Below are 26,949 nucleotides of genomic sequence, written 5' to 3'. Positions count from 1 at the left end.
CTGATTCTCTCAAGCCACAGGCTCCAGAAATGAAACTGCTTGGAAGCAGGAAGTGGGAGTGAGCAGCCAGGTTTCACTATCTAGTAGTAGTAAAAGCCCCTCCTTTGGTATGAATATTCTGATGTTATTAAACTTATGCAAAAGGATTTTAAAAAAATAAATGTAAAATTGCTCTGATAAATTCCTCTGACAAAAAGATTAACTACTCTTTAGTAATCAGGTACTCAGTTTCGTTATAACTCTTTTTATTCATCAGTCTTGAAGCAGTCTAGAAGGGGAAGAAAGTAACTCTCATTGATATCACTTTATAGAGAGGACATAAAGGCACAAAGGGAGATTACAAAATATTCCTATCGTCACAGTAAAGGCTGGACTCTTTTCACTTTCTTTCATTTCCTTCTCTCTTTCATGGAAAAGTCACAATCCTTTAGGTTTCCCTGTCTGGAAGTGATCATGAAGGTTTGTCAGTAATACTTTGCTGCAAATTAAGCTAAGGGATGAGGTGAATGGTCCGGATAGGCTTCAAAAAACTCTGTTTCATCACTAAACTTCAAAATACACATGAAAAGAAACTAGTGTACAACACCCAAGACAGGCAAACAGCAGTAAGGAGAGACGGAATTTATCTTTGTCCAACAGGCTAAAAAACATCCCTTCATATTAGAAATCTGGAGCAGATCATTTGACTGCTAAACTGCCTCATTTCTGGAGTAGTAATCCTGTTGGTCAGTTAGGATGATTCATTTAAGTCAAATACATCCAAATGTCTTCTGTAGAGGGATTACAATTTGCCACGTCAATACAGAATCTCGGCAAGTAATATAATGTTCCACTCTTGTGTGCCTTCCAATCAAAAATCTGGAAGTACTTTGCAGGATCCAGTTAATGATCCTCAGCACACAGACAAGGGTGCTGCTTCCATTTCACAGATGGGGAAAGAGCAGCACAAAAAGGTGAAGTGTTTTGTGGTAAAACAGGAAAATTCTGGTGGAGTAAGGGACAGAATACAGGGCCTGAGGTAAATGTCTTGGCCTTAAATAAAAAATAACTCTTCCTTCTGTAGTACAGTATTCCCTGTTGCCACTCACTATGTTGGCTTTTGTGCTTTCTTAATCGTGGGGATTATCATTAAGACCATGTGTTGCTGCTACAACGAATCTGAGAAGTGGATGGCAGAAAAATCAAATAATAAAACATTAATCCAACACAAGCCTGTGTTTACAAGTGTCAAAATGATTCTGTCAACTTGAGCAGCAACTACACTAAAATGAGTATGTGTATGCTTAATCAAGTTACACTGTGGTAATAGATGTCAGAAAGCAATAGTAATAGTAAGAACAGTCCTGTATTTACAGGTTATACCCTTCCAAATCCCAAATACTTTCATGAACATGAGTTGAATACATACAGAGATCACTTCCTCCACAGGAGGAGTGTTGAAGTTTTAAAGCAACACACAGGAATCTGTATGGCAACTTAACAGAGAACAAGACAAATACTGTTTCACAGTACATAAACCCAAAAGGATTGTCAAGTTCTGGACAGACTTTGCAGAGGTCTCTTAATCAATCCATGAAATGTCACTATGTCAAGGGTGCAGAAGCATCAGACTTTTCAGGTCAGCAGTGTGACACAGCAGATTCTTTTGTGAATTGAAATAAAGGGAGGCAGAGTGTAGTTATTTAAAGTGATACCTGATCAGGTTTGCCTGAGTGACACTGCTACTGTTACTACAAGTCTCACAGGAGATTTGCTCACGCATCTCAGAACTGCAACTTTACACCTCATTTTGAAGATGTCACGAGTGTCACCAGGGCATCTCCTCAATCACTGACTCAAGTGACTTAGAAGACAGATGATTGAATCCCCACCACTATTCTCTTCAGTGTTCTCTATTTCTTTTTCTCCTTCACTCTGACAATCTAGAATCTATTACTGATTGTGGCTTAGCCTTGAATTGCTGAAGGGGTCACATCACAAGCTAAGGGCCAAAACTGTTTCAACTTAAATGCTAATTAATGCTCAAGATAAATGCCAATTTTCTTTACTGAAGGCATTGAAGTATTTTCTGCTGCATAACGCTCAGGTTTTTCTTGGCTCTTACTCAACTGAAGAAGAGACACAAGTTCTTTTTTTAACAGGGAACAAATGGTATCAAAAAAAGAAAGAGCTTACTGAGAACACTTAGGTTTAAATCCCATGCTAGGACATGCAATGAGACAACATTTCAGGCCAACATTTCTGGCTTCCAGAACTGACAATGTAGGTATGAAAGGAGAAGGTGGAAGAGCTGCAGTAACCTACACACATGAATAAACTAAGATGCATCTCCCTGAGTCAGCATGTTGTGGTGGTCCTCTAAGATCATGAAAAAGTCTTTCCCTGGGAGAAGAATGGAAAATCTGGCAGAAGAGAAAATTTTAGGAGACTACAATGGAAGCAAAAGACATTTGGATGAGTGATGTGACAATGTCACAAGAGAAATAATGTATCAGTAAGTTGAGATATATTCCTTGTCTCTGGTGGATTGTCCCTTACTTTTCTCCTCTCAGAGGGTCATACATCTCCATTCCATCTCAGTTAAGATACACCTGAGACAAAAGGTGTCAGGCATTGGGGAACAACCTGTGTAGAAATGGAAGGAGATTACTTTCTACTATCTCTTTGACTTGAGCATTTATTCAATCCCTTACTTCTGTTCAGACCCACAGGACTTTTGCAAACAGAATCTATCTGAGACCCCAGGACCCTCATCATTAGTTTATGAACTAAAATCAACCCCACATTGTTAAGGTCTGTTCATCTCCTGTAAGTGCATGTACAGGGAATATTGTCATGGAGCCTTATGCATCAGCTGAGACCTTTCCACCTACTTGTCCATCCATCTGTTTTTCTAACTTAAAAACACTCTACTAAATAGTCCTGGAGCCTAAAATGAGCCTTCACTTTAGCTAATATAAATCAAAATCTGGGCCAAACAAAAGGAGAAATTACCAAAACATTGCACCAGATATTAGTGTGACTTACAGTTCAAACATCATATGGGGGAAACAGGGACTGATATGTTTGAACCTGCATCCTGACAGCACGTGCACTCGGGGAACTGAGAGATTAAGAGCATATTTTTAATAAACTGGAATATCAGGAAATGAAAACAAATGTTCATCTCCATTGAATATGATATTTGCCTGAGAGAAAGACATTAGCATGCAAAGTGGGGCAGAATGCTGACCTGCTCTTAGCCACCAGACCCAAAAGGAGACCCTTCCCCTACTGAATCTAGCTCGTGGAAGGGAGTTTTGAATCAAAGGCTGGTTCATTTATGTGAGTGTCTGTGTGACAGATGACACCAACGAAGTGTGATATAATAAACCCATTACTGGAATTCACTGGGGGCTTGAAGAATTGTGTATGCCTGAATTAAGTAACTGGTTTCTATGGCAACATGTTAAGTGTGCCTTGCACAGAAGACCTGTTCATTCTCCGTTTTGTATCCTGTGGTGACCTCTTTAGGGACAGAAGTCCCCAGTAGTGCCTTTTGCCAAATATGAGTGGACCCTCTTTGTAGCTAAAAGATGTTTAATCACTCTTCTAAATGCACTCAGTGAATGCCAGATCAAGACATGTGATTGGACACACTTCTGTCTACTTCAAAAGCCACCAGCTTGTTCAGAGAGAAGCCACAGTCAACCTTATGGAAGACCTTTTCTTCTGCACTGACACCGAAGGCCTCTGCTGCCTTTCTCCATCCACAAGGACTTCCTGAGCAATAGCTGTGGCAGAGAGGGACCACTTGCATCCAGACACCAAAGCAGGCCAGGGTGAGGGCTCTCTGTGGAATGTATGTGATCCTGTTCCAAGAACCTACATTTTTTGCTGTCTTTTCTCAGGCTTTTCTTTTACTGTATTCATGCCAAACCTTTTGATAAACAGAGGAGGAACTCTTGTGCAGGGGCACACACACACACCCCCCCCCCTCATTAAGTGGCAAAATCAATAATTCAAGAGGCCACCACTGAGGCTTCAGTGACTTCTTAGTTTTGAGCTCATATGGCAGTGGGGTCACTGAAAAAAAAAAAAAACATGCTCAGCACATCACAGGGTTGAATTTCTAGTAGCTAAGATGCAAGGAAAGGGACTTGCACTGCAGTTAATTGTCCAACAGTCATCAGGACTGGCCTCTCAAAGTTGTGTGATGTTCAGGTTATTTCGGCTTCCAGCCAGAAAGAATTCCAGAAGAGATTAATCACTAGTGAAGGTAAGTGCCTGATTGTTATGACTAGGGCTGTCTGTTCAGCATTTCCTTTAACTTGAACTGTAGAGCAGATTGAATGCAGAGGCAAGTTGAGAGGAAGCAGTTAACACCAGCAGTGTAAACAAGCAGACTGCACTGCCAGCCTCTGCTTCCCTGGAGGAAGAATTAAGGCAAGGATTTGTCTCTGAAGAGAATTGGAAGTGATGAGACTAGTCCAGCAATCCCATCCCTGGCAAGCGAACTTGAGGAGGGCACCAACTGTCCTACTTTGACCTGCTTTGTAATGAGCCATGTCAGAAACATGTGGAATGTAATAAACCACCCAGAAAGATGCAGCAGTGGGGTTTTTTAGCAGTGCTTCTGCATTTTGTGCTTTTCCTGAACATAAAAAGCAGCAGATAGCAAATTATTTTTTCTTCCCACTGTGTTTTATAAAGCCTTTATGGAGTTGCAGCCATTACTTTTTTTTCCAAGTCTCAATTGTGAAAAAGAATTGTTGGCTAAAATGCTGTAATCTTAGTAAATTTCAAACTCCAGGCAAAAGAACACTTAAATGTTTGCTCTACAGTTGTTCACACATCACTGTCATGGTGAGATTACACACTTGGCTAAATCTGTTCATGTGTAAGATTTCAACCAAGACCTAGAGATATAAGTGGCTCCACTTGCAAGAAATGGATGCTCTCCCATGAGAACACAGACTGGTTGACACAGGATGACACTGATAGGAATGGGTTGTTTTAACTTTCCCTGACAATTGAGTGAGGTGAGTCTCCTCATTCTCAATCCAGTTCTCAGTCAGGAGCTCTGGTGCATCACAGAACTCCTTGTGCCACCCTTTGCCATATCAGAGCAAATATCATTCTTCGTAATGAAAAAGAACACTGCATTTTGTGGGAGCGTGGAAATGTTCGCACATCTTCATATGAGGTGCTGCTATGTAGAATGGAAAGAGTTTTGCCCATTCCCTTATACCGACTGAAAGCTGGAGGGTTTTGCATCAAATAATCTAGATTTTGCACTCCAACTTCATTACCTGTCTCAAAAGAGGGTACTCCTTCTCCTTACCACTCTTGTCTTTCTACACAGATGTACATCTGCAGAGAACCTGAACTTACGGAATACAATTTGTCTAAATATTAATATTAATGCCACAGTGAGTGGATTACTGGAATAACCTCAAAGCAAATGCAAACTGAAGGGACATCAACCCTTTCTGATTTGGAGAATACAGAATAAATTCAAGATGTCATTGTCTCTGTAGTAGCTGAGTTTACCCAGATCAAAGAAATTTTAAAAAATCAAATGCACAGTTATCATTCTATACTGGCTTTTAAGTTTGGCTCTCTGAAAGGACAGAAAAAGCAGTGGGTCTTGCCTAAAAACCACTATTCTATGGATTGTCAGAATGGGGTTTTTAATGGCTAAGAGAATAGCTAGATTTTGTACTCCAAACTGTCAATCAAGAGAAAGACTACTTCTTAGTTAGGACTACTGTACCACAAGATGGAAGTCAAGGGGCTCCATCAGATAAATCAGGGGCTATATGCCAGTGGGTAGGAAAAATTCTAAGACATTTGTTTACTGTTCATTTAAAAACAAAATCAACTCACACGAAAATCTCTTAATGAAAAGGATTTAGAACTGATGAGAGTTTTTATTGCAGCTTCCTTCTGATGGGTGTAGTATAAGCACACAGACATTTCTGACTTCATTAACCTGATTGTGTGCAATGTGATCAACATAGTTTAAGGATTATTTGTAATATCAAATTCTTGTACTGCACAAGGATCTACTTTTGTAGGGGACCATGCATTGGCATTGCCCTCCATTTATGATTAATATTCCTTGACCTTAGGCTATGAGATTGCAAGGGGGAACCTGTGTTGTGTCCACATCTTTTCTGACTAATACTGGCTGGAAGATCGGGTTAAAAAAGCAGAATTAGATGCATTCAAGAATGGAGAAGCAAAACCTATGGCAAGAAATCAAAAATTTGAGACACTGCCTCTGGAATGAAGATGTTCTCTTGATTGGTGATAAAACAACATGAGGCTGTGCCAACTTACAACAAACCAAGTCTTCTAATAGTGACCACCTTTTTCAGCTTTGCACACTTGCAGCATTCTTTAGACTTCCTTGCTCTTAGAAAAGTCAGGAGAGGACAGGGCAGCCTTTTTGAGGGGCAGCTGACTGACTTTTGAAAATGAGAATGACAAATATGCACTTGATAGCAGATACACAGATAAGTGTGAATGTCCTACTCAGCATTCAGCTCCACTGTCTGCTCCTGATTGTAAAGGAAACTCGGGATCTAGGATATATTTCCAAAAAGGGTGAAACTATAGAGGTGCTGAACAGCTTCCGCTTCCACTCAATTCAGTGGAAGTGGAAAGATTTCTAGAGTGTCTCTTAGAAGACTAAATAACAATTAGATTTTCTTCTGCAGCTGTGCATACACTACTTTTATGACAGCTGCAAACTGATGTTTAGGAAAACAACTGGAAGACTTCAGAACAGTCTGTTACAGCAAAAAAAAAAAAAAAAAAAAAGACAGTGCTTGATACCAGATAATGATTTAATTAGATGAGAAATAACCTTGCAGTGAATATCATGGGAAGCTCTTTTCAAAGTTTGCATCTTAATTAAAAGAAAGCACTTCTTTTTCATTATACTCTCTTCATGTCTTTTACATGAATAAAACAGAAAACTAAAGGCTCACACATTATCTCTGAGAAATGAAAAATAATGATATTTCTGCCTTTCTGCGAATGGCAGAAGTCAAATATCTATATGCATAGAAGGAATCTACTTCATAGGCTTTAGAAATACAAACCTTGAGAACTGAAAAAAAAGGAACAAAAAATACAGTGAAGAGATGGAATGTTTCTTCCTACAGGTCATGACTCTGGAAGTCCAGCAATACTTAGATCCATTTATAATCTAACTTATTAAGATGGCATGTATTGAACATCCATCTCCAGTGATTCTCAGGGAATATTACAGATACAAACTTACTAATCTTCCTCCCATTCCACAAAGTACTTGAATACCTGTAACCCATTAAAACAAATAAACAAACAAAAACAAACATAAAACCAAAACCCACAACAAACCAGGACATAAAACAGACTCCTCCTATTCCTACTGAATTCAATGGCAATCCAGAACAGTATGAGGCCCTAGTTACTTGCTGAAAATTACACTAAACAATTTTGCTGGGGCTGTGACCATATACTTGCATTCCCAACTCATTGATCAAAATGACACCTGCTCCTTTTTTAGAGAAATATCTTTTTTTCCCTTGAATCATATAAAATTATCAACCAATATATAGAGCTATCACCAATCTATCTCTTAATTTAAGAGTCATTTTACCGTAGGGAACTATAAATCCAAATACATTAATTTAAAACATAACAATGCATTTTTAGTGCAGAAAAGAAATAAGACTTCGGTTTTGTTGTGGGTTTTTGCTATTACTTTTTTTAAGGTAAATTAGGCATTTATGAAAATATAATTCAGAGTATGTAAGGTGACATCCCAGTTCTTTTTAAAAAATTCATCCCACTCTAGAATTATTTGAATCTATACATATAGTAGACTAAAAAGAATAAATTATGGATACTAATCTGTTCTTCAAGAACTAGCATTCTTGAGACTGGAACAATACATACGTTAAGGAAGATCTGATGGCTGACACTTTAATGTGAGAAGAAACATCCAATCAAATATCAAACATTAAAAATTAGGCAAGAGATGGTTATTAAATGATGCTCTTCCCAGTGCTCAAGGGTTTTAACCACCAATATCTCAAGGAGAATGTAACAGCCAGAAGGGAAGAGAGAGGGAAATACTATTTCCCAGTTTTATGCATATATGAAAGAATGTTGCTAAAGGGATTTAATAGTGAAATAGAACTGCTACCTTGGTGCAAAAGGCAGCTCACCTAAACCTGCTTCTATTGGCACAAGACCTCTGCTCTCACTCTACCAGTACAAAATGTCTTTCTTTCAGTAAGTCCTCAATATCCTTGATTTTTAGAAAGTTAAGGAAGGTTAATTCCTTAGTGCTTCTTGAATCCAAGAAGAACTTACAAGTGCCACTCCCAAAAGACCTCACTAGTGTTATGTCACCTAAATCAGATCTTTAACACTTAACAAGACTTGCCTTGGGAGAAATAAGGACAAACAAATCCAGTGTCACCACTGAGCCTGTTCTAGACAGAAATGTGCCATAAATTAATCATACAAGCAAACTCTTGTACCTCAGCTGGAATGGAATACTGGTTTTTTTCCTTAAAAGGATGCCACAATCCCTATGGGACATCCAGGCTATTAATGTCTCTACTCCAAATGATGTTCAGCATTCTAAGGGGATCTGGAAAATGCCAAAACAACTCCTCTCAAGAGACGCAAGGCCAGAAATAAAAATATTTTCAAAACAAAAAGCCCACAGGAAACCAAACCTTATTCCAAGCTGTCAAGCAGATAAAGAAAAAACAATACAGCTTTGTGAAAGCAAATGGCCCTATGCTGAGGGAAGAGCACACAACAGCTGTTCTTTTGCCTATACAACTCAGTGCTATCTGATTGCCAATTAAGACATGGAGAGGACAGATAATTGACTGGGGGTCCCAAAATATTAATCCATCTCTTTAAACTCACCATGGCATGTACAAAATAGGTCTCTAGTAGTGTCCAGTATTTCCTTCACAGTTACTAATAGCACAAGGCAAGAGTATTGTTATCAAGCTTAAGTATACTGCCAGAGACAGAGTAAAAAGAAAAATTTTGGCCATTATCCACTCATTTTCTTCAGAGAGGCTCAGTAAAAACTCTTGTTCTTCACCTCATTCACCCTTCCTCCCCATCTTCTGTGAGGAGATCTGTAGCTGTTCACAGCTGGGATCTCTGAGGCACAGACACATTATGCCTCAGGCCCTGCCTTGTATAAGGAAGCCACTGACAGGACCAGTACAGATCTTGCAGAACCTAAAGACATACTGATGACCTTCTTTCAGACATCTTTTTTTCTGGAGTGAAGTACCTCTAGCATTTATGTTGTCAAGCCAGTGATCTGGTAGATATCCTGTGGAAAGCTATCCTGAAAGGAGATACCATTTTAACTAAGCATGTACATTGGGGAAGCCATAGACAAGAAAGCTAAGTGTGAGAATAGAGCTTATAAATCCCAGCAACAGTACAGACTGCTTTAGCCTCAATTCCTCTGTTTTATGCCAATTTAAAATTTTTCACGAGGACTTTTAGCCATTCTTTGGTATCTCTGACCTCAGCAGGCTCTACAGAACTATTCCATCCAGTTCCCTGCTTTGGTCTCAGTTTCATTGACAACATGGGAGGAAGATGTGTGTGTTTGTATATGACCAGGTGATCAGGACTCTGACAAACCATTACTCCTCTGTGTGGTCCACAGGGGACTGGAAAGAAGGAGAGAGGGTTCATATAACAGTTTCCACTAAACAGATCAGATCATTCTGGATTAGGGGAACTGGACAGAGGAGATTTGGTCTTTGTCCTGTGAATCCATCAGTAAGAGGAATGCTGGGCACCTGGACAAAACAGAATGGGCCATTTGCTTATGGTTCCATTGACCAGGGGAATGTAGACATTGGGATGGAAAGGCCTGGGCTATTTTGTCATGGTTTCATTGGTCAGGGGAATGTCGGCACCTGCATTGCACAACCTGGGCAATCTGCCCACAGCTCTATCCAGCAAGAAAACATGGGCACCTCTGATCTCACTGAGCAGGGCTGTGTGCAGCTTTGTAAGTAGCTGATAATATAAGAGAAGAGAAAAGAAAAAAGGAACAGAGCTTACCAAATAGAAAAAGCTGTGGATGGGTGGGAAAGGTAGTACTGCCTTTGGTGTGGTACTGCCAGGTGTAGCTCTGTGCAAAGCTCAGCAGCTGATTCTGGCAGCTTAAGGAGATTTGTCTCCCCGTGTTCCATGACTATGCAGCAGAACTATCTTCCAGGCATGTACCACAAGCTCTTTTTTTTGGCTCCTGCAAGCAAAAAGGAGCAAGAGTATTTTACATGCTGCAAGTATTTAAATTGGTTAGTTCACCAGGAAGAAATAATAACAAAACCAGAGAGAAAAAGGGAATCCCTATGGAAACAAAGCTTTCACTCTGCTAACACTAAAGAAGTGAGTCAGACAGACACTGTGACCACTTGTAAAGCAGGGCCAAAGAATTCCAAGGGCAAGTCCCTCTGCCATGATGGAAAAGCTCAAGCAGAGGAGAAACAGCTCTCAAATTGGATTTTGCACATCTAACGCTGGGAAAGATATAACCAGCTCTCTACAGGCAAAGACTGTGGTGCAGACCTTCATTATCAACATCTCCAAAAAGTAACAGAAACAAGCACACCTGAGAGATAAAGAGGGTAGACTGGTGCATGAGCTAAAATACATGTCCCGCTGCCGAAGTATGATCGTCACTGTTAAACACCAAATTAGAACTCTGATGCTCAAAAACCAAACTGTTGTTGCTCTGGAAAATTATCAAACAATATAAACGCTGTCACAAAAAAAAGGTAACAATCTGCAGACAGCCAGTGGGCACAAAGAACCTTTGATCTGCTGAGCTCACTGCACTGTAGCTATTTCTAAGGCATAAACTATCTGGTTTATTTGCAAAGAGGGCTCTCTGAATGCTCACTCACTCTAAGCCAAGCTGTGTTTTCTAGCACATAGTTCAAGTGATGAAATAAAAATTCCAATCACAGTTTTCACTTCTTGCACAGATCTCCTTAGTGCCTTAGTTTACCTGACTGTAGAACTCATGCTAAATCCATGCTCCTAAAATGCTTACAGAAATTTGGATTGCATTAGCACTGCATTTATGCCAATAAACCTTGGATTTCTCTGAGTGACACTGTTGTCACTTGGCTCAAAAGCACAAGGAAGTAACTGTCCCTTGTCAAGGTAGCACATACTGGCTGAACTGCAAGAAGTGACAGGGCTAACAGTCCGGGCTTACACAGTCTTCTAAACAGGAACTATTACTTTTTCCTGGACACCATCTTGGGACATTAGCTGTCGTGCATCTGTTCTGGGATGTGTATGTTCTCTCTTTCAGGTGATTTATCGTGCCTTAAGTCCAAGTAACAAGATCGAAGACCCCTATAGTCCTGAGGCTCAAGATCTCCTGAAACTCACCAATCTCCGCCTCCTTTTGTTAAAAAGACAGGAATGTCCATGCCATGGTTCAGGATTGGTAGAGAAACCTCAGAGGTTTGCCCACTATGCTATTTATGACCTAATCATCCGGGGAAGCTGCTTTTGCAATGGGCACGCAGAGGAATGTGAGCTGGCCAACAGGACGGGAGTCATGGAGAACATGGTGAGTTCCAGACATTCCCCAACTTGCTAGACTTGCTTCTTGATTCTGCTGTCTCAGTCTAACTGTATATTTTATGTGTGATCCTGCCCCAGCTTCCATAAGCCTAAGAAAAGGGCATCACTGTCAGTCCATATTAGTGAAACATACGCCCTCTCCAGGAAAATATTTCCCATAATTCTTTCTGCAGTTCTATGTATATTAATTTCATTGCTAAAAACTCTGGACTCAAGATACCTATAAATTGGAAAGGGCCTTTGTGATTGGAACAGAGATTCAACCCCAAATACAGTGAATGAAATCTTCTACCTATATGACTGCACAGAAGTTAATATCTTTGATGCAAAATCTACTCTGACCACAACTTCAGTGTCAGATTCAAATCTCAGGTTTTCTGAGTTTGTGAGACATGAGCACTTCTGTCATACTTAGGGTATCAGCCTTCAGTTAGAGGTTTTCAACCTTCTCTGTTCTTATTACTTTTACTACATAGACAGCAGTGTTCCAGATGTGAAAATAATTTCCACTCCCCCACTCTCTTATCCATGCACCTTAAAATAAGTTAGAATATTTTTAAAAGTAAAATTCTAAATAATTATAGTTTATCATAGGTAGCCCTTCCCTGTTTATTCTTTTATCTGACACTGGATGTGCAGAAGACATGAGTTGTATTTGTATGCACACTCAGCAGCTGCAATTCAGAGGGAATGCTGCTGCCTCCTTTTTGACTTAACTGCAAGGACTGTGTAGAGAACTGTAATTAAGATAATCAAATATCCAGGTGCATGCATACATCACAGACAGAATTCAAACCACTTTAAACTAGTCAGTGGCTCCACTGATTCCAGAAGGCTGTCCATCTCTGCGATGGGTTTTGAAAACCCAAATAACCCTTAGAACTTTAGAGCCTGGTGCACTCTGACATAATAGACTCAAGAAAAACATCCTAAGCTAATTTTTGTACCTTTAGACATATGGGACACTTGATATTTTGGGTTATTTTACTTTGGGATGTGTATTCATTGTCTTCCTTTCAACTTTTCTAGGTTCAGAGGTAGATACTATAAGATAATTAGGACTGTATGACTTTCACAATATTTTCAAAATCATTCTGAATTTGTTCCATCCGTAGAATAAATCTAAGATTCAGTTATATGAGGTGATACTATCAGATTCAGATAATACAGACTCACTTAAATCATAACTGTGTAGAGAAAAGCTGTTTAAAGAGTGCATTGTCCTTACTGCAAACTGTTAAATATACACATAGTGAAATCAAATAGATGAATAACAAGCTAAATGAATACAGCTGGTAGAAGAATAAACATTCTGCCCCTTAGAAAAGGAAAACACAATATTGTGTGTATCACTGGCATATCCACTGTAAACTATGACTGGATATTTTTTCCCACTGGTCACAAGGGAATTGAATCTTCTTGTGCCATCAATGATTTCATAGGGCAGAAGGTGAAATAGTTTTCATGAACTGCACTTCATGAATGACTCATATCCCAGGAGACAAGAGGGTGGATGCAGCACATGACTCGCAGTCTTTGCCTAAGCAAGTCTTTGCCTAAACAGGAATTCAAACACAGAAAAAAAAAGAAAAGCTTTCCAGAGTTTTAACTGCCTCTAGTATCCTAGATGAGGCTGAAAAAGACCATAAGTGAACTGTTTTGAGTCCTCACATAAAGGTATGATCAAGCACACCTAAACCATTCACTAGTGAGTGCTTGTTGAACTAGACTTTTACAATTTCTGGTGAAGGAGATGCAAAACCTCAGGAGTTGTTCCAATCTTGACATTTTGAAAGCTCTTCTTTAGTACCTGCCTAAATAATCTCTACTGCAAATTAAGGTGATTCCTTCTTGTCCCCACTCCCTCAATGATCATCCTTATTCTGCAGATACAGTGGGAAGGTTCTTACCATATCCTTCCTTAGGTTCCTTTTTTTGTACTAAGCAGAAAAGTGTGAAACCTTTGGTGGTCAAAATATAAAATTCTACACACAGGTCATACAAGCCTGGAGTAAAGATGATCATGGTATTGTGCTTCTCTTTGCTGTGCTTTAGTCATTACACTCTAGTTCTTGCTCAAACTCACAATGAAAGCCCACCCCTGGAAGAACCAGATTCCTGGGTCCTTTTACATTTTATCTAATATTTACCAATGATGATACTGTAGTGGTGAAGGGAGAGTTCACATAGGTACAGATCTCACAGAGAGCATGAAGGAGTTCATGTAAGTGTATAACTTTACATCTTACAATACAGTAACCCCTTGCCTATATGCAGGTGGAAAAGGCCTTTGTTGTTGAGGAGTGAACACCAATGACACAGTTCCCATCAGCCAAACCACACTGCAAAAAAATCTTTGTCATTTTGTAAATTCTTGGCAGAGGGAAGGTGCTCCACTTTCAGTCACAGGGTGTGGAAAAAAGCTGTTAGAAACAAACATTGCACATGCAGAAATACTCTGATTTAATCCACATATTTAATGTACACATGGGCCAAGCAAGTCTCAAGACACACAGTTTTTAATGTGGCTGGTGTGGGTGATGTCAAAGGCTGAAGGCACAGCAGCTTCATATTTCTTGGGCTGCTGTCAAGTAATTAAATAAAATGCTGGCAAAACATAGACCTCCACAGAAAGGCTTAAGTAATGTGAGTTTCAGCCTCTTAAGAGTTCAGAGTCTTCCTATGATGCATTTATCTTCAGTAGTTCACAAAAACAAAAGCAATTTCATGCAGAAAACAACTGTAATTGTTGCCATGGGATAGGCCTAAAATCTGAGATCATTCTGCATTTTGGTCTTGAAAATCACAGGATTGTACTAACTTGTAAGTCTGCTCTTCTTAATCTTGACAGAAATCTGTTTGAGTTGTAATACTTCTAACATTGCTAGACCATGGGCTAAATAATGGAGACAACTAAAGCAAATTTTTTGACACTTTTGAACCAACACTTTTCAACATCATTTTGGAGGGACTGGATGATCTGTGATTACCAGATGACCTGTCAGTGATCAGTTTATCTGTGGATCTGTCAGTTCATGAGAACCCATTCAGTGCCTGGCTTCTCCACTGAGGCTGCCAGTGAGATATGCAGCTCTATGAGAAATATCACAGATGCCACAGTGTCATAGCAACAAATGAACACAAGAAAACTGCAGATTGTAAAACCAACATCTAAATGGTGCATCATTTCTCATAGCTTGAAATCCTTGAAATGGTTTCCTGCAAATTTACTCTGGACATAAGTTTGTGGAAATACAGCAAGATCCAAAGAAATTGTTCTCTGACTTCTTTTTTTGGCAGCAAACAAGTAAGAATTGCTCTTTCAGTGTGGCTTTTTTATTTTTAACAAGCTATGCACCCACCTCGACACAATTTATCTGCATCAAATTTTCCTTATGAACTACTAAGAATATCATGTCAGACAGGAGGAAAACTTTGAGAAATGAAGATGAGAGCTATAAATAATAGGAAAGAAATTCTTGGACAAACATGTCTTGAATTTGGGGTTTGTTGCTATTGACAGTGATGTTTTCTTTGTTTCTATTTAACTTTCCTCATATTAAAAAAAAAGAGACAGTGATGTCCTTCCTGCTTGACTTAAATAGCTTAAATAACTTCTGTGGTAGCTAAGGATAAAATTCTCCTCTGTGAATATCACAACCTGTATTATTCAAACTCTTGTAAGTATCTTCTCTGTCAGTGAGGGAAGTCACTGAGATTACATTTTGTCACAGAAACTGCAGGAAGCATATACTTTTAAGTGGAGGCCAGAACCTGGCCACCTGAATACATCTAGTCTTCTACAATTGGATGCAATGAACATAATCCCATCCCAGATATTGCAGTTGTAGGATATACAGAGTTAAGTGTTGCTCTAAAGTAGATTATTTCTTTAGTAAGCTTCAACAAAGCTAGTAAGAGCTGTCAGGTCTAGGACCTGCTTTGATGACACATTTTAGCTGAGTCCAGAGATGCTTCCAGAAAAAAGTTTACAAAGCAGAAAGTGCACATGGACAGAACACAGAATCTAGACTAAAGTCCTTTTTGTTTGCCAAACATTTCACAATTCTCTTTGTAGCCCATGAGAAGTAAGTATGGAGAAAGGAACACAAATGTGGATTAAAATGTTTTTGAATAAAGCATTAGGAGGTTTTTTTTGCTTGTTAATTATTGGTACCTACACTGCCAGGAAATTCTTGCAAGTGGCCTTGGATGTTTCTTTTGCTTCTTTATACTGTTTACAGAGACAAACTAGACTCCCTGTAGGTCTGATCCTCCACAATGAAGCAAATGGAAAGTTTTCCACTTACTTCAAAGGGAGCAGGATCTGGTTCTAAGTAGGATTCCTTGTTTGGCACAATGGAGGTTACATAAGGTAAAACTTGTTTTTCTACATCAATTTTCTAGGTGACTTGGCTCTCCTAACTCTTGCAAATATTATCTACCTCCTCTTCAGATATCTTGTGCAGTTCTACTGATAACCCCTAGCTAAGTTTTCACATTATCTGATCCAAGCTGTGCCAGTCTGTATGATGTCCAGCACTCAGAGATGCAGGAGTTGTAATTGGGAACTCAAAGAGTAGGTTTGTTTAACAAAAAGTTACCTGTATACATCAGCTGTGGGAGTAGATTCAGGAATGTGGAAAAAAAAGTTCCAAGAGCTTCTAGATCACATCAAAATAAAATCTAGAAACAGATTATTGTGCTGATTTTTTTCCCAAAATTTGAAACTGAATATGGACTTCAAGCTATGCCCATAATGATCTGAAAACATAGAAGATCAAATACATTATGCCAGCAAAAGGTACGAATGAATTACATGAACTACATGGAAGGAAAATTTTGTTGCTGCCACCTTTGATACTCACAGGGGGCCAAAGCCTTTTCAGGAATCCTTGTGGGTACATGCAGGTGGGTGAGAAATTTTCAAACAATTACTTAGACAAAGGTTGGAAAAGGATATTCAGACTTGTCTTGTAGGTGACTCCAGAAGATCCATTCTCACTAAAGTCACCAGAAACCTTGACTGAAGAATACCTACATAAATATAAAAAAGAACTTTCCTATACATCCCATGCTTCCTCCAGTTGTTTCAGGAACATTAACATGTTAAAGTACTGGCCCCATTTCTTTGAGGAGTAGTATCTTGTCCAACCCAAAATTCATTACCTCTGTCCTTCCGAGTTATTAAAAATTTGAAGTCAAGCAAAAATATGGTACATATTCCCCCTTTATTTTAGATAAATCGTATCCTCCAAATTCAAGCACATTTCTGGGTTGGTGTCTAGCATATTTCTTTTCAAAAAATGTGTTCATTCTGGTTAGGTACCTTATACTTTCAACTCAGATGCTACACTACTTATTTCCTAGAATTGCACAAGACCTGAAGTAGTAGTCCTGATGAAAAGATCTTAAAGGTTTCAGTCCTGTTCTGTAGAGATTTAGGCTCTGGTAGCCTGAGAACTGTAGGGAATTCCATACAGGCCTAAATACTTTAGTATCTACAGATTAGGATATGTTGAGTGATGCAGTATCACCTGTTGAACATTAAGGATAAAGTAAAACATGAGAGATGTGTGACAGAAATCCCCTGGATCTCAATTTGTCTCTTGCTGTACCAATACATTTCTATGCATTCATATAAATCAGCATCATACACTACTCAGGCTTTAGCTGAAAGCTGGCTAGTTTCCTAACTTATGCCATGAATCTTGCATAAGCATCAGTTGCTCACAACTTGCTTTCCAGCCTCTTCCACCTGGATTTTGAGCTCCAAATCCAGAAAGCTGAAGTATTTTTTTCCTCAGGTGCCTCCCAGTAGTCAGATATCCTAAAGCTTCCAATGGCATTAATCCTGTGGCAATCAAATTGTTATGGTCTTGAGGGCACTAATTGAACTTTAACAGCCCTGACCAGCCCCATCTGGGACTCTATTTAAGCTCAGCCCTGAGCTGTTAGTCCTCCTGTGAATAAGCTGTGGATGTGTCTGGAGCTCTGGCACTGTGTCGTGGCTGGATCTTGAGGCTGTGCCATAGGTACCTTCCCTCGTGTTGGTCCCCTTACATGTACTGTAGCTTTTCTCTCATTCTGCCCTCTGAATGGACTTGACCCAACATTGTGAGAGTCTTTCTGGGCCTCTCTCTTGCTGTTCATGTATTGTTTGGTCTCTTCACTTATCGTTTCTATGGCTGTCAGTGGACTGTGGTGCCACTTTCCTGCTCTGCTCACTGTGCTTGGGATGCTGCTCCCTCAGTAAGGGCACAGCCTCGGCTGTGATAATCCTCAACTTGTAGCTTTTCAACACTTTAAGAAAAAATGGTCCTTGCTGTTTCCTGACAGTCCTCTCCTTAATCATTATCTCCTCATAATTCTGACTCTGCTTTCTAGGACATAGAAGAACATCAGAGTAGTTTTCCTGAATCTGTACTTCTCTGATTTGCTTACCTTGGCATGATAATCATTATGTTTCAGTGAGATTAAGTGTATCCTAACGTCTTGCATTTGCTAGAGATCATAATTTCCTAGGGTTTTTTTAATCTACTTTTGTGAGAGAAATGTGGCCTTATTTCAGCAATGAATAACAAGTCAGGGACATGCCTGTTCTCTTTGTGCTGGTGTTGAGTGTGACTCTCACATTCTCCCTTCCCTAAGCAGATATCCCATTTCCTATTTTATCTGACAGTTTCCTGTATTTCGTTCTTGTTCCTTCCTGGACTTTAGTCTCTGGCTGCTTCTCCTATCTCTTTCTCTCTAACAGAACAAATTGTTTTGTCTTGTTACTTGCAGCTACTTACCCTTATTTTACCTCACACTTAAATGTAACAGGTCTCTTCCACAGCATAGTTTTTCCTGCATTAACCAGTTTTCTGCAGTGGCAACTTAGATCCGTTGATGACCTTTCTTGTGTGTTCTATGTTAGCTCTTTGTCTCTGCTCTCTTCTCCTATCCAAATTCTTCCTCTAATTCCTTCTCCCTTCCTATTACACTCTCTTCCTTATCTGTTTCACCTATGAATGCTGTTTATGAGATGACCCTTCATGGAAAAAGATCTTTTATGAGATATCCATCCACCGATAACACATGGCAGGCTTACCTTTCCCTTCTTTATCCTTTGCACCAATACCCATCAAGTATCTTTTCCTTGTTCTTAAACCTATGCAAAAAAGGTTAGTTCTCAGGTCTAATGCTTGCTAACAAGTTCCATGCCAGGTCCCCTGTTTCCTTTTGCCTGCTCAGTGGATGTCCTGTGGGTTGGCTGCTTGACTTTGCAGCCCTTTTGTCTAAGCCAGTATTCTCTCCACACACAATTTGTAAATGGTTCCATGGGAGGAATCACATGCAGGAAGCTTCCTCTATGCCTCTGTCCTACTCACAATACGCCACAAACAACAGTTTACAGCAAGTCTTTGGGCAATGAGCAAACCAGCACATCTACTTTCCAAAGAACAACTGTACTTTTCCTTTCTCATGGAATTTTCCTGTTTATTTTCTGAATAATTGTTCATGAGTGTTCACGCCATCTGCGCTGTGCACTGTAAGTACAGGGTCCTGTAGAATAATGAATATTTGATCATGTCATTCAAGGCTAAAACAAGATTGCCATTTTCCCAACTGTACAGAGATAAACCAAGTAATCTCAGCACTTTTCATGTGTTTTTTAAAAGTAGTGAATGCACAGTTTCTGTATATATTAAAAAAAAATTCAGCCAACTTGCAGATTTTTGTATTGAAATACATTTCAAGAAACACTTCCCTAAGAAGTGAATAGAACTAAGCTTTTGTTCTGATCCATTTTGGAATCAGCTGGAAAGTCCAGATGGAGCTTGAAGTTTGGAGATATTGAAAATGATGGTTCTGGGTCAGGTTCACTCTATCTTTCCTCTGTTCTCTGGGCTTCTGAAAAGCAGTCCCTGTGTCCACAAGGAAGAATGTAAAGCCTGAAAAGTCAAATCCAAACAGGGACAAGCACAGCACTGTTGCTTATAAGTTTTTTTTGTCTTTGTCTCTGTAATTTGTCACCCGATGCAGTGCTTTGAATGTGGGTGACTCTTGTGCGAAGGTCTGGAGAGGCACCATGTAATATGCTACATGTTGTATCCCCCCAAGGTTTGCTGGTGCTGAGCTCTGACAGACATGCACACCCTAAAGTCTGTGCTCAGTGTTCCGTGAGGAGGCAGCAAATCTGCCAGCTGGCCATGGAGGGGCGATGGCATCAGCTGCAGCCTATCCCTCTGCTTGCTGCATCACATTTCTGCTCTGGGAGGATTAGAAACCAGGGGAGCGGAGAGCAAATTGCTGCAGGCACATGAGTTTGGGGGCAGGGGAGCACATTGATGCAACTGCTCTTTTGAATGCTTCTCTCTTGATTCCAACTTACCTGCTCTGTCTGATGGGGAAGGGGGAGACTGCAAAGGGCGAGTCTGACTTTTAGGAAAGACTGTGGAAAACCATAATTCAGATTACTAGTGAGATTAAAGGATTAGAGTCAATTCACACCCCAGTCAAGATGAAGTTTCAGCCTCTGTTTTTTGTGTAATGTGCAGTGGGCCAGAGCTGTGCCAGTGCTTACAGAGCTCAGCATCCTCAACAACCCAGGGAGGGACAGGGGTCCAGTCCCCAGTTTCTGTTTATTTCCTGCTTTATTACAAGTGTCTGCTTGCATGTGAAATACATACTGTTAATTACCAGCTTCTCTTGTGATAAGTGTAGAACATGATATATGGTACCACCCTTCCCTTTCTCTCATTCCCTATGTTGGATATTTCCTCAAATTTATCTGGGCAATCTTTTCTCTGGTGCATTGAAAACAGGTATTGGAATCCTGTTTCTTTATTCAAAAAAGAAAACAACAGACCAGACAGGTGTAAATAACAACATAAAAACCCCTCTGGCATGCCCTTCTTGAATGTGGCTCAATACTACAAAGTCTTGTGCACCAAATCACAGTGTATAGTAGAACTGGTTGCTACAGTCCTGGTGTGTGAAATGACTTGAGAACAGAACCAGTTTCAATAGTAATCTGAAGGTGAACTAGTTCAGTTTCCAAGATCAGATTTCTGGTGCGAATGCTAGAGTATTTCTATGAGTAAAAATCAATACTGTGTTCCAATGGAGGCAGATAAGTACAATGAAAGCAAGTTGTTTCTTCAAGTAATTTTTCAAGCAAATAGTCACAGAGAACTATTCAGACAGTTTTAGACTTCTGGCACTTTGTTTCCCCCTTAAGTATTTTGTAAAGGGTAGTTTTCTATATTAGGTGGGTTTAAGTACTTCATGCTTGTAGATAAGCTCCATTGTCCAGTTTTTGCTCTTTTTTGTTTAATGTCTTCCAATTCTTCATTTATCTGGTAATAAAATGTTTAAAACTAAATGTAGCATTGCAGGTACAATTTCCTGTCCACTTGGAGTTAGTGCTCTTAGTTACACAGCCCAAAATTTTACTGTTCCTTTTCTGCTAACCTAACGTATGCATATTCATATGTAAGTTTACAGGTTGGTGCCTACTGTATCTAAATTCAAACATCAGTGCTTTTGTCATTTTCAGTTTTAGTACTTTTGCTACATTTTTAACTGTGCTAGGAGGTCCAGGATTATTTGCTCATTCTTTTCACAATTTATAATTGAACAATTCATGGTGATTTCATTTCCCTATATTTACTCTCTCTTCCAGACCATTATTAATGTCAAATAAGACAGGGCCTAGCATCCCGTGTTAGATTGAGCTTCGCTAGCCCAGATTGTATCTGGCACTCCTGGAGGGGACTGCCTGCTTAGACTTTGCATGCTCTTGTCCTGAAATTAGTTTATAAATCTTGATTAGTTTATAAATCAAAATAAACTATTAGCTCACCCAATTTAAGCAGTCTAGAAGTTGTTCATCAATGTAGTAGTAAAACAGTCATCTTGTGAGTTGAAAACAAATTGTTGCTACATGAATTTTGGAAGATAGAGCAAAAATTCTACATAATTAACAACTATGTGAAGAAGTAAAGCTACATATTTAAGCTCCAGGCTTTGTAGGTTTCCTAAGAGAGCCAGGCAGCTGTGTGGGAATTGTGCAGAAGTCCCATCTCCTTATGAGGCTCTTGGGGACTCCACGTTCTTGCTTGTAGCCATTTGACTGTATTCTGTTTTCCCTGACAGGTCCATGGGAAGTGTGTGTGCAGGCACAACACAGCAGGAGCCCACTGTGAGAAATGTGCTCCCCTGTACAATGATCAGCCTTGGAAGCCGGGAGATGGAAAAACAGGGGCCCCAAATGAATGTAGAAGTAAGTGGAAGGGAGGTTACTCATCCAGGCTTTCAGGATGAGCACTCACCATGCCAGCAGGCAAAGCTCCCTGACAAAGACTTCTGTCCATTTACACTAATGATGCCATTACATAAACTGGGGATATCGCTGGTCACTGATGGAGAGCTTCAGTATGCATGTTGTTGTTTCTGCAGCTGACCCAGTGTGGCTATTGGGAAGTGGAATTTACAAGCCAGAAATCTGTTTTTCATGCAGCTATGTCCCCTCACATTCCCCACAGGTTCTAGCAGGGTTCAAAATATCATCAGACTGGTTTGAAAAATGGTACTATTTGACCAGTATTGCTGTGTGTAGTATATAAACCTGAAGGATGTTCACCTGTCTCCATCAGAGTGTCGCTGTCATAACCATGCTGAGAGCTGCCACTTTGATCTGAGTGTGTGGTTGGCATCAGGAAAGCGCAGTGGGGGAGTCTGTGACAACTGCAAGCACAACACAGAGGGACATCGGTGCCAAAGGTGCAAACCAGGGTATTACCGAGACAGAGGGAAACCCATGTCTTCTGCGGAGGTCTGCAAACGTAAGTGACCATGTTATATGTATTGATGAAAAATGGTGAAAAAATCATTACAAGAATGAAACAAACAATTTCTATAGAATCAATAACTCCTATAGGGATAACTAATGCATGTTACTATCTTTTGTTTGTGTTCTTTTCCTAATCTATAATTTTTTGATCAAAGATGGTCATCCTGATTTTTTGTCTGTTTCTCCCGCTGGTATCACATGTTATTGCGGTGACTGCTACAGTTCTTCAAAAGCTTCTTGTATTTAGGTTTAAATTAATATGGTTTATCTTTTGTTGAGTCATATTTTATTTATCTGGGTTTTTTCTGCACCTCAAGGTGGCGTGTGCCTATGTACAAGCTATTGTTAAAATTCCATTTCATTGTTCAGCACTGGTATGCATAAATATATACAATAATGGATGCAGGAAGCATAGGACCATGCATATTAGCTTGGAAACAAATACATGAGATCTCAGTTAGACTTATCTCTGGATTCCACAGCTGTATTATGGTGTGCTCTGCCCAAATTAATTGCATCATTAACACTTCAGCTAAATGTGTTAGGAAGCGAGTGTGTGCAGAGGCACTAGTGGTTGCACAAAGAGTGTACAGCCTCTGGATCAAAGTAGTTTGCACCCAGTCAGTGTGGAAAACAGCTCAGATCTCCCTCATTTAGTGTAAACAATTCCTGAGTATTCTGCCAGGCTTCACACACCTGATTCCATTTGGCATCTATCTGGGAGGTTGCTACTTTCAACAATACACATAATTTCATTTTTCCCTTTGGATAGTTTTCCTTCCCCAAAGCTCATACATCACTTGCTAGCACAGAGAACTTCATCTTTTGTCATCAACCTCATGCCTGATGACATCATGAGCTTTTAAAGCTTTCTTCACCCTGTTAATGTTCTTCAAGGAGATTCCTTTTATATACTCAGGTTACAAACACTCCTCTGTGGCCTGTGATACTGCTTAAGCTTTCTGTGCCCAACATATCCTGTGCTTCTGATCTTTTGCATTCTTCCTACTGGAACGTGGTGACAGCACAGACTGTTTCCACCCAACCCTTTCTTTTCAATCTCCCAATGCTCATCACAGAACACGGATCAGCAGCCAGGGCTGGGGGAGCTTATCTGACTTACCCTGTATGCCACAGTGTACTATGGTGGCCTGTTTCTACTCTGACCAGATTTGCTACAGGGAAATATTGTAATGAGAACAAATTGTTGTGCCAGAAGATTAGCTTTCAATCTCCTAGTACCTGAAAGAATCTGTGTATGAACTCTTGTATTGAGAAGCAGGGTGATGGTGCAGTAACCAGCATCGTGTGTAATATTAGATAACTGCTAAAGTCAAGGAGCACTGGAGAGCAGCGAAGAGGAAAAAACATTGTTTGAAAATACAGCCTGTGTGGAAACCCTAGAACAGTCTGCCTGGATGAAATCAGACCTTGATTCAACCTCTGCCTCTTTTGTCTGCTCTGGTTACAGGTCTCTCAGTACCCTCTGCCAATACTCTGCAAAGCAAAAGAAAAACTGTTCAGAAACATACCTTGTTGAAAGAGCTTTATTCCTGTCATGCCAGTCAAGCACAATAATGTTCCTTTCACCTGAGAACATGCTGCTGCCAGGAGAAGACCCCCAAACACAATTGCCTCCACTCTGACTTGCATGTTCATGCCTAAATAGCTGCCATCCTGCTTTAGTCAGCTGAAAGTTATGTCTTTTCTATGCTCCCTGTACTGTCAGTGGAGAAACAGCAGGACCTCTGGGGAATTATTTATTACAGTCTAAGGTAGATGCCTGAGATAAATGAACTGAATTGCCCTCTAAAGCATATGTATTTTCTTAAGAGGTACTTTGGATCACTAGCCTGCACTAGGGTTTCCATTGGTTGAGAAATCTAAATTTGACTCAGCATTATTTCAAAACCTATCTGTGCATGATTCAAGTCAATGGGACCTTTTTCAGGTGCGTAAAGGTGTGCATGAATGTTTGCTATATTAAGATATAAGGAAAGAGCATTGCGGTTGCCTCCAGAAAGTGTCAGTGTGTACATGATCCTTGTGCCTCTGTGGGAATAGAAGGCACACTAGATATAACTACAGAGTTAAGAGAAACCTGGGAGGGAGGTGCCCCTTTTTTATTTAAGGTGAAGAAGAGAATTCCCACAATACTTGGCAAATTAGCTTAATAGGGTAATTTTCTGTATGATTGAAGACCTGATGTCTTCCCCATGTGCACTGCAGGGAGTGTGTCTGTGTGTACTTTGTGTTATGCTGTATCTTGACAGAGAATTTTCAGGGAATGCTTCACTACTTTGGTTATTATCATTGACAGCAAAACTAGAAACAGCAATGGAGACAGGCAGAGTAGTTTTGGTTCAAACAAGCTCAGTTTGATAGAGGGAAGGTGTTGTCTGCAGGACTGTCATCAGCTCCAAAAGCCTAGAGCTGACATTAAACTGAAATGCTTCATGCAGGATGTAAGATAGAGGCCTTCTTCTCTATCCTTTAGGTTGCAAAACTTGCATTGCTAGTAAACCTAATCTGGTTTGTCCAAGTTGTTCAGGTAGTGTGATTCCAAAAATAGCTCTGATTACTAAGTAAAAAAACAGCCACTGTTTTTGAGCACTACTAATATGTAAGAAATTAGACAATCACACCACTAGGTACATTTTTCTCCTGCTGATTATAAATTGAGTTTCCACTTCTGGATTAGTGTTTTTAGAATTTAAATGTCCAAGGCATCATCTCACTTTGAGAAAATCATGCAAACAGTGCCAGACTAACAACACTAAATGAAAAACCCACCCACTGAGCAAGTTTTGAAAAGTAGTAATAAACTGCAAACAGCAGACTGAATGAATGGTTTTGGTGAGAGCAACTTGGTGCTCAGCTTCCCATTTTGAACTCGGAGGGGGAAAAAAACCCCCTCAATGGGAGATCAAATTTGACCCTTGTGTACAGTAGATACTGAGCTGGGAAAGGAAATCTGATGAAAAAGCTGAATGAAATGCTGTGCTAATCCCTTTGAGAAAGCACGCTTGAAGAGTGCTCTGCCATCCAGAGCAAAGTCTAGGTTCAGCTGTGACATCCCCCTCAGGCTCCCAGAAAGTTAACAGGACACTGCCCAGGCCCAGAAAGAGTCTTTAAGCATTAGTCATAATAGTGAATAGCATTCTCTATTAATCTGCTAGGAAAAAAAAAAGTTGTATAACAATTGGATTTCCTGGCACTATCTAAACCACCCTTAGCTGACCCTCCAATGAGAGACTGCAAGGACATTCTCCTGGAGAAAAAATTGTGTTGAAATTTGATATGGAAGTGTGAGTCTGCAATTCCTTTTTGTCTGAGGTGGCCTGCCTCTGATCCCTTTGCTCCTTGTGTTCCTAGCAGCTGAGATGAATGAGAGCTGGGTCATGTGCAAGGCCTTGTTTTGACACTTAGATCTATATTTAAAAAAAGGCATGAAAAGAGCCCCAGAGCAAGACACACACCTGCCTATTATTGGGGGTGACAATACAGGATTAAGCAGTTTGGATATAGACTTGTATGGGAGCTTTGACTTGGAAGCCAAATCGTTTCCTAACCAGTGATTAGAAAAGCTGCTGTATCCTCAGCGCTTTCCTGTGGCTTATTCTGAGGCTTAAAGGATCCTTCTGGAATGGCACCTTCTTTTGTATTCACTCCTTGCTTAGCTTAAAAATAATGCAGGCATGTAGACCCATTAAAGAGGGTCTCCAGGAAAACAAGCTTTCTTACTCAGAGAACAAGGGTTGAAAATTAAAATGTGCACAGATGCACACGCACACACACGTGGTCTGAAAGGCTCTGATTCTCATCCTTCTGAGCAGGGAGAATGAACTTTTAATTCTAATATCACAAAGGCCCCATCACATCTTGATTCAAAGTCTGTCTTAATCTGCTCTGACCACACACAGAGCTGTCTATCTTATTTCCTTCATTTACAAAAGAGCATTGGCAGAATCAATCCCCACACCTGACTTGCTGTAAAAATTACCCTGATTTGGTCATTTGCTCCAAAGATGTACATGTATGTATTTCAGATTCAAAAGGCTTTGATTTTTTAACTTTGCCCATTTTTATTAAATAGCCAGTGTCTGCTCATAACACATGCAGTACTATTATACAAAAGTTTAAGGCAAGATACCTCAAAGGCCATTGAATTACTTGAGCACCTGCTGTTTTCCTGTATGTTGGGACCATATTGTTACAACCAATATTTTATTTTACATCTGTGTCTAATTAAATGGAGAAGACAGCTGTTCTGAGGGCAGACAGATTTATTGAGAACTTGAGTGGAGGCTGCTGTATGAATTATTCATTTTTCATTATTTCTTGTCTCCTCCTTTTACAGTATTTTCTCACAAAACAAACTTAGTATGGGAGTGAGACTAAAAGACAAGAAGTTTTGTGATACTTTGTGACTGATAACCAATTCTGAAGTACAATGATGAATTTTTGGACTA

At 39.9% G+C, this 26,949-nt stretch overlaps 1 protein-coding gene across 1 annotated transcript in view; it reads left to right on the top strand.

The window, feature by feature from the left end:
• Positions 1–26,949, top strand: part of LOC139669757 (netrin-4-like) — a 47,612-nt gene that overhangs the window by 8,362 nt on the left and 12,301 nt on the right. The window contains exons 3-5 of the mRNA XM_071550462.1: positions 11,360–11,623; positions 21,781–21,907; positions 22,281–22,469. Of these exons, the coding sequence (XP_071406563.1) occupies positions 11,360–11,623; positions 21,781–21,907; positions 22,281–22,469 (580 nt within the window). The remainder of the gene's footprint in view (positions 1–11,359; positions 11,624–21,780; positions 21,908–22,280; positions 22,470–26,949) is intronic.

This window comes from Pithys albifrons, chromosome 3 (genome assembly GCF_047495875.1).
Source record: "Pithys albifrons albifrons isolate INPA30051 chromosome 3, PitAlb_v1, whole genome shotgun sequence".
Lineage (NCBI taxonomy): Eukaryota > Metazoa > Chordata > Aves > Passeriformes > Thamnophilidae > Pithys > Pithys albifrons.
Note: the sequence above shows the minus strand (reverse complement) of the source record. Positions and strands in the feature narration are given on the sequence as shown.